The sequence below is a fragment of the Mustela lutreola genome, chromosome 2 (genome assembly GCF_030435805.1).
Source record: "Mustela lutreola isolate mMusLut2 chromosome 2, mMusLut2.pri, whole genome shotgun sequence".
NCBI lineage: Eukaryota > Metazoa > Chordata > Mammalia > Carnivora > Mustelidae > Mustela > Mustela lutreola.
Genome location: NC_081291.1, coordinates 71,386,225 through 71,398,555, shown reverse-complemented (window position 1 = coordinate 71,398,555; position 12,331 = coordinate 71,386,225). Strand labels below are relative to the sequence as shown.

The following is a 12,331-nucleotide window of genomic DNA, read 5'->3' as shown; positions in this document are numbered from 1 at the left end:
TTTTAATTTGTCACATTTATATATGAGGTTCCAAATGAGAACCTCAGTGTCCTCAAGAAGCCAGAGAAAGGGTTTTATTTCTTTTTTCTTTTTTAAGATTTTATTTATTTATTTGACAGAGAGCACACGAGCAAGAGTAGAGGGAGAGGAAAAAGTAGACTCCCCTGTAGAGCAGGGAGCCCAATGCAGAACTCGATCCCAGGACCCTGGGGTCATGACCTGAGCCAAAATGCGTAACCAGATGAGCCACCTGGGCACCCCAAAGCGTTCCATTTGAAGACTTATGCTCTGAGAACTCTCCATCTCCATTTTGATTAATAAATCATATGTGGCCCTTTGAAAATTGTGCTTTATGGTGCTACAAACAAAAGATTTTTCAGCTTCTCTTTAATAGGAAGTTTGCATATTTTAAGGTATTGAAATATTTAACAAAAAGTAACATTGCTCCATATTTGCGAAATATGATTTATTATTCTATCTTCAGTTCTGAGGTTAGTCTGAGATAGACCTCTGTCATAGGTAATCTGTGCAGAAACATGACAAATTAAATGTTGTCAAATTAAAACACAAACTTTGTACTTAAGAGTTTTTTGTTGGAATGCCTGGCTGGCTCATTCAGTAGAACATGCAACTCTTGATCTTGGGGTCAGGAGTCCAAGGGGTTGTGAGTTCAAGCTCTGTGTTCCTTGTAGAGATTATTATTTTTTTTAAATGAGTTTTTTGTTTTACTTCAAAACAACTCTTTTGGAAACACAGATGGCCTTTCAGTTTTTTAATTAGAAAAAGTGACATGGGCTCATTGCAGTAAGTGGAACAGTACAGAAGATTATAAGGAAAAAGTTAATAGTTTACTCCCTATTAGGGAAACAGATGTTTTCATTTTGGAGTATATCCTCTTCTATATATATGTATGATAAGGTAAACACAGTTTTTTTCTCCCACTTCTATAAAAATAAATATCATACTAGATACATTACTCAATAACTTGTTTTCATTCAGTTTCTTTCATAAATTATGCCCTTTCAGTATAATTGCTGTAGGTGCCAGGCATATAGTAGTTGCTCAGATATTTGCTGAATGCAAATAAATAAGCACCAATATGTGCTTCTTTTTCTTAGTTAAAAGATACCATGTAATTCATTAAACCATTTCCCATTTGATGGATTTACACTTTTTTATTTTTTGCTATTTCAACAATATTGCAATAAATATCCTTGTACACATCTATAACAATGGTGTTTTTATTTTTGTAGATTAAGTTTTTTAAAGTGGGGTTGTTGGGTAAAGAGTAGATATAATTTTATTTTAGTAGTGTTGCCAAATTATTTTGAACAAAGGTGTTAGTAACTCATAATCTTACTTGCAGTAAGAGCATCTCTTTTTTTTCTCATACTGGATGCTGTTAAGTCTTTTTAATTTTTGCTGGTCTGATGGAGGAAAGTGATGTATCTTTGTTGTAATTAGCATTTGCTTATCACTAGTAAGGTTGAGCACATTTTTATTTATTTATTTTGCTCAATTTAGTATTGAACTATTTGTCTTTATCTCCTTTTATTATCATTCTTTGTATATTGCACTTAATATGTTGCAGGTGAGTTTTTCCAACCATGTTGTGATTTGTTTTGTTTTTAGTTAATCTTGTTTAGGTGCCTTCTGATGTCTCTACCTATGATAGTTTCCCTTATGTGCATTAAGATTATATAACTATTCCTACAAAATTTTTCCTACCCTTTAATATCTTTTTTATGTTTTTCATTGTCAATCCATCTGATATAGTTTTAAAGATCTCTAAAAATTTAGAAAACCTCGGAGATTAATAGGAAATTATATATAATAATGGATATGATAAGTAAACTCAGCTTATCAGTATGTATGAGCACAGATATGTACCTGTGAGTATCTTTTGATTGATGAAATTTTATTAGATATGTCTGGTGTTAATATAGAAAACATTTATCAATCCTGTATTTAAAAAGTAACGCTTAAGACATAGAAATAGGGGGAAAGACCTGTTTATTTCACAAAGTGTGAGAACAGTAAAATATGGATCTGGCTGACTAGTTTGTCTATTTGATTCTGTACTTTGGCTTATGGATGAATATAGTTTCCAAATTTGGCCCTTTTAAAAATAGTCTCCTTGGTAGATAATAGTAATTTTTGCCCGTTTTGAATATAGTTATGCCACTGAATTGTATGCTTTACAATGTTTAAAATGATTAATTTTATGTTAATGTGTATTTTACTACAATAAAAACTTTAAAACTTACCCTTAAGACTTTAAAATGTACTTAGCTATTCATATGTTACATATGTCCATTTTGTATATAACTAAATCTATAACATTCTTTTTCAGAAAACTTTCTGTAGTTTGCATGTTTATTTGTAAGACACATTCAATGCTGTTAAAATATCTGGATATAGTTATAAAAACATAATGAAATGTTATTTTTAAATTTTGGTTCAAATGTGTTTTGGTAATTTTATTATTTTTTTTTTTACATTGACACTCTATGTCAATAATAAATTCTCTTCATTTCAGCTTAAGAAAATTCGATCATTGCTTGTTGCTGGAGCTGCACAATATGACTGCTTTTTCCAACATTTACGCTTGTTGGATGGAGCACTTAAACTTTCAGCAAAAGATCTTAGATCCCAAGTGGTTAGAGAAGCTTGCATTACTGTAGCGTAAGTATGTTCTTTCTGTGATAAATGTTTTTTATGAATTAATTCAGTACTCAGTGATTTAGTGCTCATTAAGTAAAGCAGGACAACCCAAAAACAGCGTATATGTAATCCGAAAGTAATTTTTATTATAAATAGATTCCATTTGTGTGATTTATTTTTTTATCTTTCTTAATATTATATGAGCATTAAAATGCGGTTATATGTATAAAGCCTACGTATGTGCATTTTTGGTCACTAAATCTTGAAGAAGAAAATTAATGGGTCTGAGAACTATTGTTTTCTCTTTACTAATTTGGATATTAAGCTCTCTATTTCTGACGTTTTAACAATTATCCTGGAATTATAATGTATCATTAACTTAATCAAGATTCAAATTTATTCTGCATGTTTATATTTTAATGAAATTCTAGTATGGTACAACACTGAAATTTCTTTTACCTCTACTTCTGATCTGCATACTGCTGTTATATAAGCATTCTTTGAAGCTAGGGAACACAAAAATGCCTACTATTAAATTTTTTTTTTTAAGATTTTATTTATTTATTTGACAGAGAGAAATCACAAGTAGACAGAGAGGCAGGCAGAGAGAGAGAGAGAGGGAAGCAGGCTCCCTGCTGAGCAGAGAGCCCGATGCGGGACTCGATCCCAGGACCCTGAGATCATGACCCGAGCCGAAGGCAGCAGCTTAACCCACTGAGCCACCCAGGCGCCCCCCTACTATTAATATTTCTAATCAGAATTGCAATAAATGTCCTGGTCAGAATGGAGGGAGGAAAAAAAGGGGAAAAAAAACCCAGGAAATAAAAGCTATGGGGATTGCTAGAAAAGGAACAAAACTGCCATTATTAACAGATGATACAGTTATCCACAAGAATATATAGAATATATAAGAATAATATATAATATAATATATATTATATATATAATATATAAGAATATATAGAGAAATATATAGAGAAATATATATAAATATATATAGAGAAATTATTTTTAATTAAGGAACTTTATTTAGCAAGATGCTAAATACAAGTCATATACAAATTTAATTGGATATCTTTTAAAAGCAAAAGTGAAAAGGAGAACAAAAATCTACAAACTATAACATTGAAAAATAGTCCATGGTGAGAGTTCTGCTTCTAACAATGATGCAATAACTGGTAAGGAGCTAACTGTTTTGCAGAAAATTGGATAAGACATGTAAAACAGACAGCAGTGGACAGACAGAGCAAGATTATGATTCTTGAAAGAAACAGGTCAGTTGAGCAGTATGATCAACACAGTTTTGACCTGGAGGTACTTTTGGACCATGGAGAAGAGAGGAAGCACCCAAGCAGAGCAAGACTGATTGAGTTGATGAAACAGAGACTGGAGTTTCTGAAGATTAAAGTGGTTAAAATTTGCAGAGCAGAATCCTGGAGAGTAGAGAGAGAAACAGAGAAAGAGCTGTAGAGAACAGCATAAGGGATCCCATGAGTCTAGTTGAGTACTTATCTGTGCATGTAAAATGTGCAACTCCCTGAGGATGGGAAAGAACTAGTGCTGGAGGCTATAAGGTAAACAACAGTTCCCAGAGCTCATATGGGCTGGAAGATGTTCAAGTTCTGATGAGCCATAATGGAGAAACCTAGTTGAATACCCAGGGCATTTGGTAGAGATCCCAGAGAGGCCACTGTATAGGAATAGTACTAAACTAAGTTTTAAAGTAGGGCTCCTTCTGATAAACTGATAAAGATCAAGCTAATTCCCAAGTACATCACCTGCCTACCCAAACAATACTCTCTTTTTTTTTTTTTTTAAACAAAACACTCTTTAAAGGAAGACCAGACTATCCAGACACAGGTGGTACCTTCTTGCTTTTGATTTGAGGTCCCCTTCTTTTTTTTTAAGATTTTATTTATTTATTTGACAGCGCACATAAGCAGGGGGAGCTGCAGAGGAAGAGAGAGAAGCAAGGACCCTTATGTGAGCTAATCCCAGAATCCCAGGATCATGACCTGAGCCCAAGGCAGATGTTTAACTGACTGAGCCACCCAGGCACTTCTGGGTGCCTTTTTGCCCACAAGTCTAAACATTAGAGAATTTGAAAGTATAGCAGAACACTAGAAAATAGGTCTGAATATCTCTGTTAATCAAGAACCTGAATTTTTTTAGCTAATTGTATCCCAACAGTGTATTTGAAGACTTAAATATACAGAAAGTAACTAGGGGCACCTTGGTGGCTCAGTGTGTTAAAGCCTCTGCCTTTGGCTCAGGTTATGATCCCAGGGTCCTGGGATTGAGCCCCCCATCGGGCTCTCTCCTCCGCAGGGAGCCTGCTTCCGCCTTTCTCTCTGTCTGCCTTGAAAAAAAAGAAAGAAAGAAAGTAACCAAAACTGCAATCATTGCCAGAATTGCAAGTGATAAGAGCATCCTTCTTAAGTGTCCTAACTAAAGTCATGCAATTAAAGACCGAATTTAGTTGTTTAACTCCCGAGTTGGAAAGAGAAGACAGATGTTCTTAGGGTCACCCAACTAACTAGTATGTATGGTCGAGTTGTGTTTTCAGTCCAGAATTCTGAAACCCTACACCAAAGATGTAAGAGAGTCTGCTTGTCCCTCCCTCCTCATCGGCCCTGCCAAAATAAAAAAATCTTTTTTAAAAAAGTGGGGGTGCCTGGGGAGCTTAGTTAAGCAGCTGACTCTTGATTTTGGCTCACGTCATGATCTTGGGATCATGGGATTGAGCCCTGCAGGCTCTGCACTCAGCATGGAGTCTACTTAAGATTCTACACACACCCGCCTCCCCGTACTCTCGCTCTAAATAACCGTACTCTCTCTAAATAATAAATATTTTTTAAAGGAAAGAAATGGTAAAATGTCAAATTTCAGCTTTGGCCTAGATAGTTAAAGGGTGGGAAAAACAAGGAAATGAAGTAATATTTGCACTTCTTTTACTCTTTTGTTTTTCTGCCTTTAGAAGTGGTTGAAATAAAATTTTTTTTTTTTTTTAAGATTTTATTTATTTAACAGACAGAGATCACAGGTAGGCAGAGAGGCAGGCAGAGAGAGAGGAGGAAGCAGGCTCCCTGCGGAGCAGAGAGCCCAATGTGGGGCTCGATCCCAGGACCCTGGGATCATGACCTGAGCTGAAGGCAGAGGCTTAACCCACTGAGCCACCCAGGCGCCCCTGAAATAAAAATTTTAAGTTAATTCAGTAAGAGAATGTTTTTAAATTATATACTCCTACTTATACTTAATATTAAAAAAATTTTTTTCTTGTCTTCCTTTGTAGACATCTTTCAACAGTTTTGGGAAACAAATTTGATCATGGCGCTGAAGCCATTGTACCTACCCTTTTTAATCTCGTCCCCAATAGTGCAAAAGTCATGGCAACCTCTGGATGTGCAGCTATCAGATTCATCATTCGGGTAGGTTCTTTTCTGTCTTTCTCCCTCACTCCTCCCCTCTGGTTTCAATATACTTAAATAAGTCATTTTTTTTTTAAAAATCCCAAAGGAAAATCACTTTTGAATGACTTTTTCTGAAGTAAAAGCAGTACATGGTTATTACAGTTATTATAGAACATTTAAATAATACTGAAGGTTACCAAGTAAACATGCTTGCCTGCAGAATATAGTATACACATACATGTACTAATGTGTACGTGTGTGTGTGTAATTGTGTTACAGATAGTAATGGGCAGATGTAAAAGAGAAGAATGTTATAGACACTGCTATGACGGGCAGAGTGTTAGTATTTCTTATCTTCCATATCTTGAATATGCCCCCAAAAAACAGTTAAAAAAATAAATCTTCCCTCTTTTTTTTTTTTTTTTTAAATATATCTTCCCTCTTAAATTCTGGTTCTTCTCCAACTAATCATTAAAGTCATTCAATATATACTTTTCCAAACTTCTATGCCCATACAAACCGTATTTATTACAAAATACGATATTTTACATATATAAATAATAGTTTTTAACTTGTTTTTTAAACTTAATGTACTGGCAGCTTCCCTTATCCACCGGTGTAATTTTACTTTTTTATCTTTTTTAAAATTAATATATAATGGATTATTTACCCCAGGGGTACAGGTCTGTGAATCATCAGGCTTACACATTTCACAGCACATATCCTCCCCAATGTCCATAACCCAGCTACCCTATCCCTACCCAACCCCAACCCCAGCAACCCTCAGTTTGTTTTGTGAGATTAAGAGTCTCTTATGGTTTGTCTTCCTCCCGATATCATCTTGTATAATTTTTCTTAATGTCTAGATTGGTTGTCTGTTAAAGGACAGTAACATTAAATCATCCTCATCATTCTTCCCCCTGAAGTTCATGGAGTCCTTTTTCCCCGTCCTTTTCCAACATTGTGTATTATCTGTCTCCTAAAGGCCTCATAATTTGATAAATGAAATATTATCTCTCATTTTGCTTCACATTTCTTAGATTACTAGACGCATTGGTATTTATTTCCTTTCAGAATTCTTCTGTGGATTGCCAGTTACTCTCTTTGTACATTTTTTCCTCACTGATTTTGAAGGTCTTTTTCTGTATCATAAGTATATTTCTTCTGTGTTACAGATGTTGTAGGTATGATTTTCTACCAGTTTGTCAGTTCTTCAAATATTGTTTAAGCTATTATTTGTTATATATAGAACTTTTAAATTTTTATGTATTGAGACAATGCTCTTGTTGTGGGTTTTGTTATAGTTAAAATGACCTTCAGCTTTTTACAATTACAAGAATATTCATTTGTTTCAAACTTTTATATTACTGCTTTTTACATTTAGATAGAACTAGATTTTCTTTTCTTGTGAAGTATAGGTATCTAATATGACTTGCCCCCAAAATACAAAACCACTTGACTCAATGGCATGTATAATTCAGTCTTTTCTTGCAATGCCAGCATGTTCACATAATAAATTTCCATTAAGTATATGGGTCTGTTTTCCAAACGCCTATTCAGTTTCTTTGATCAGTTTGTTCTTTCAAAAGAAATGAAGTTTCAGTGGCTCAGTGGGTTAAAGCCTCTGCCTTCAGCTTGGGTCGTGATCCTGGAATCCTGGGATCGAGTCACGCATCAGGCTCTCTGCTTGGCGGGGAGCCTGCTTCCTCCTCTCTCTCTGCCTGCCTCTCTGCCTACTTGTGATCTCTGTCAAATAAATAAATAAAATCTTTAAAAAAACAAAATGAAGTTTCGTTTTAATCCTGCTACACCAAAAGGTTTTTTTCAGCAGTGAAATTAAATGCCTATTTAGAAAGCTATGAATCATTTTCTGTTTTAATATTTTTTTAAGTTTTTCTAAATCCAGCCTCTCTGTAACTCTGTTGAAAAGTAGTAGGAATTATTGAAATACTTATTTTGCCTCTGAGACTAATGGGAGTACTTTAAATATGATGTTAGGTGTAGGTTTCTATGGATACTCTATATTAGATTATGGAAATTTCCCTGTAAAATATTTTTGCTAAATTTTGATCAGGAATTGATGTGAAATCTTACCAGCTATCCATTTGATATCTTTAGAAATGATTCTCTTTTTATTTATCCATTGTACGTTCATGACCTGAATTTTGCTTGGCATTGTACATCAGGATACTGCTAGATTCATTTGGCTAATACTTCAGTTAAGATTTTGGCATTCATTTTAATATATGAGCCTTCATAGAATTTCCTGTACTTTTCCTATTTCACATATTTTCTATTACATTATTCTGTTATTAGGGCTTGCTGATCTTGGAAGTTCTTTAATGACTTTTCTAGTATTTTAGACTTTTCATTTTGAATTGTTACTTGTATTTTCCTAGGATATCCTTTTTATATGGACTTTAAGAATCTTTGCAATGAGGTTGTATACTGTATTCCCCTAAGTAACAAAAAGTCTCTACCACTGTGAATTCAATTACCATTTTGTCGTGTTACAATATTATTTTTTTTACACCTGCCAGAGGCATTGTTTATCATTTATTTTTAATTGTTTGTTTACTTGAGACAGAACCAGTGGTGGGGAGGGGCAGAAGGAGAGAGAGAGAGAGAGAGAAGCAGCTCCTGGTTGAGCAGGAAGGCTGATGCAGGGCTCAATCCCAGGACCCAGAGGTCACCACCCAGGCCAAAGACAGATGCCCAACTGACTGAGCCACCCAGGCACCCTGTTTATGGTTTAGTTTTATTGTTTTTCAGGGGTGTTCTTCAGTTTTTTTCTAGTCTTTTGGTTTCTTTAGGCTTCTTAATTCCTTTCTTGGGCTCGCTTCCCCCTCCCGCCCCCCTGCCCAGGTTTTGTGGTATGTTCTTAGAGAGTTTGTTGCAGTTTTTGTTGTTTAGTATTATAAGGCTGTAGGTTTTCTTTTGAGTTTGGCATTGGCAGCATCAGAGTGATTTAGATTTACCAAATTCTCTTTATATTTATCACTTAAAATTTTCATTTCAGTGTCCTCTTTGAATTGAATAATGATATTATTTGCATGTTCAGTTGGTTGTTACTCTTGTCATCAATGATTTCACTACATTCTGATCAGAGAATTTTGTTATACATTTTCTTCTTCAGTGAATGCCTTGCATTTTATTTGTGTCCCAGTACATCCTTAATTTATATAAGTTGTCTTTTAGTACCTGCAGAATATGGAATTTGTTTATGGAGTACTTTATTCATCTCTAAGTCCTGCTTGATGTTTCATTAATCTTTATCCATTTTTTAAGAAGATACTTTATCTAGCAAATTCTGATTCTAGGTTTTTGTCAATTTCATTTTCCTAACAGTTATTTTATTTTCTGTATGGTCAAAAGTTTTTTACTACTACCATTTTGAAATAGTGGGGTTTTTTACCTTTCATTTCTGTTTTCTCTTCATAGTGTTTTTTCTTAGCTGTTTCTTATTTTCTTAGAAGTTTCTTATTCTTGATAATAAAGATCTTGATCAGTAAAGAATAAAACCTGTTTTACTTCCCTCACATTTTAAAAAGTTTACATTTTATCTCATTCATGTTGTTTTTCCCTTAACCATTAAGTTGAACAAAAACATTTTCATTTTCAGCAATTGAAACTTGTAGTTTTTTACTTTCATTCCTGACTTCCGTTTGTTAGTAAACTCTTTTTAACCATATTTTAATTGGTTCTGCATAATTTGTTTGATTTAGTGTGTTCTCAGGTTTCATGCATATTTATCTTTGCATGTCTTATTTTTTTAGTTTTTTAGTTTTTATTATTTATTTGAGAGACAGCACATGCGCACACATGAGTTGGGTGAGGGGCAGAGGGAGAGGAGCAAGCAGACTCCCCACTGAGTGCAGAGCCCAATGCAGGCTTGATCCCAGGACACTGAGATCATGACCTGAGCTGAAGTCAGAAGCTTAACTTACTGAGCCAACCAGCACCCCATCTTTGCATATTTTAAAATGGCTTTTCTTTACCTTTACAGAAGAACTAAAAAATTGGACTTTATCTTCATATTCCTTCTTCCTCAGAATTGTTTATTTTTCAGGGGCCCTTGGCTGGCTCACTTGGTAGAGTGCAAGACTATTTTTTTTGAATGCCCCAAAGGACATTTTGTTTTTAAAAGATATTTATTTATTTATTTGTTTGTTTGTTTAACACAGCATGGGTGGGGGAGAGCAAACACAAGCAGGTGGAGTGGCAGGCAGAGGGAGAGGGATAAGTAGGCTGCCGAGCAGGGAGTCCAACATGGGGCTTGATCCCAGGACCCTGAGATCATGACCTAAGCCGAAGGCAGACACTTAACCGACTGAACCACCTAGGCACGGCTAGCGGGTGACTCTTGATCTTGTGAGTTCGAGCCCCTTGTTGGGTATAGAGATTACTTAAAAAGTTTTAAAAAATGGTTTTTAATTGTTGACTTTTGTCCAGAATTGTTTTCTTAATTTTTTTATTGTTTACGAAGGAGGATATCATTTATTTCTTTTCTGGAAAAACAAAAACAAAATTTTAGGACATTTTACAGAAGTTTTAGAAGTTTTAGAAGTTTCCCTATAGCAAGTCTAGGAGTCTTCCTCCATTAGTGCTATCCTTCCACAGTAGATAAGGATTTCTGATGAAGGTGAATTTTCCTTAAATTGTGTTAATTTTAATGGATCATTTAATTGTTGCTTCTGTTTTCTTTGTCAGGTTTTTTTCTTCTGTTAATCTTATCCAGATTTTGGAACCTCAGTATCATTTATTATTTCTTAAATAATTTTTTGTCTTTTGCTTTATAGCTGTTTATGTTCTCCAGAAAAATTTCTTTAAATTCTGCTTATGTGACAGTATCCATGTTGCCATTCTTAGGCTTTACACATAATACATTGTTTTCAAATTTCTCATTTTTCATAAGCTTGCTTGATATTATTGATACACTAGTCTGTCATCTCACTGCAAATATAAATCAAGTGGTTTTTGTTGTTCTGTGTTATTTTCTGTTTTCTGTATTTTGTTTGGTCTCCCAGAGGACTGCTTCCTTAGAATGCTATTATTTGATTTTTAATTCTCCTTTTAATTCTAAAGAAGCTTTTTATCTTTCAGTTATCAACTTGTATTAATACAGTAAAATCTAAATCTGACTTGGTGTTTGGTTGAAATGCTTCATCTGTAACTATGAGGTTCACTTTTTCATTTCCTTTGGTATAGGTTCCCTGAATGTGGTGTAGTAATAGGTCAGTGTATCTCCCCATCCCTGCCACTGTGTTGAATGTGGGCTAATTAACAGTAGGGTTTGGGGGAGGTTATGAGAGAGAGGAAGAGAATGGTAGGTAAGACCTATTAAGTATGTTGTGACTGGGGCATCTCCTTGGGCTTTAACTCCATAGCAGTGTTTGGGGAATGGATTCTTCTGGGTGCTGTAGGAAACAAGTTCACAGAGCCCTTCTATGCTGAGTGTTGTATAATCCTCATTTTAAACAACTTTTTGTCTACTGGTGGTTTTCCTCTATAATAGCTAAAAAAAGGTTTGCACTTTTATTTTGGTTAAGTTAGTTATAGCTGACACAGATGTGATACATATTCTCCTTCAGTGAAAGACTTGTTTTTCCAATACTGGAAGCACTACTGGCAGACAGCCTTTAGCGGCCTCCTTTTCAGGGATTGCCTCAGCTGCAGAGAGCTGCCTTTTCAAAGCTCTTGTCCCTTCGCTTTATGGTCCACATCCAATAATTGATTGATGTGGAAGTATAAATTTTGGCCATTTTAAACTAATTCAAGACTGCTCTGAAGGGCCATTTTAACTTCAAAGCCCCCTTAAGACTTTTAGTGAAGATATTCTATGGCTGAATCAGATTGATTTGTCTGCTAGTTCCTGCTTTCTTTACCTCCCTTTTGCAAGTGTTGATTCTGAGGGTACTTTTTAATATCCCGTATGCTAGACTTCATGTCAGAGCCTGTTTTCTAGGTAATCCATCTTGTGCCATAGCTCAGAAGAAAAAGGGGGATATTTGAAGCATCAAATATGTATGCTTAGATTACTATTTTATTCTTCTGTCTCTTTTGTACTTTTTAATGTTTACTTCACTAAAGAAGAGCATTTAAGAACGAGTAGTAAAAATCAGAAGATTTTATCAGTTGAGGCACCTGGGTGGCTAAGTCAGTTAACCGTCCATCTCTTGATTTCAACTCGGGTCATGATCTCAGTTGTGGGATCCAGCCCTGCATCATGGACTCTGCACTCAACAGGAAGTCCACTT

The 12,331-nt window shown here is 34.9% G+C and overlaps 1 protein-coding gene across 50 annotated transcripts in view; it reads left to right on the top strand.

Moving 5' to 3' along the window:
- Positions 1 to 12,331, top strand: part of CLASP2 (cytoplasmic linker associated protein 2) — a 184,007-nt gene that overhangs the window by 71,876 nt on the left and 99,800 nt on the right. For all 50 annotated transcript variants that reach the window (XM_059162220.1, XM_059162231.1, XM_059162224.1 and 47 more), the window contains 2 exons: positions 2,540 to 2,685; positions 5,957 to 6,092. In XM_059162220.1, the coding sequence (XP_059018203.1) occupies positions 2,540 to 2,685; positions 5,957 to 6,092 (282 nt within the window). The remainder of the gene's footprint in view (positions 1 to 2,539; positions 2,686 to 5,956; positions 6,093 to 12,331) is intronic.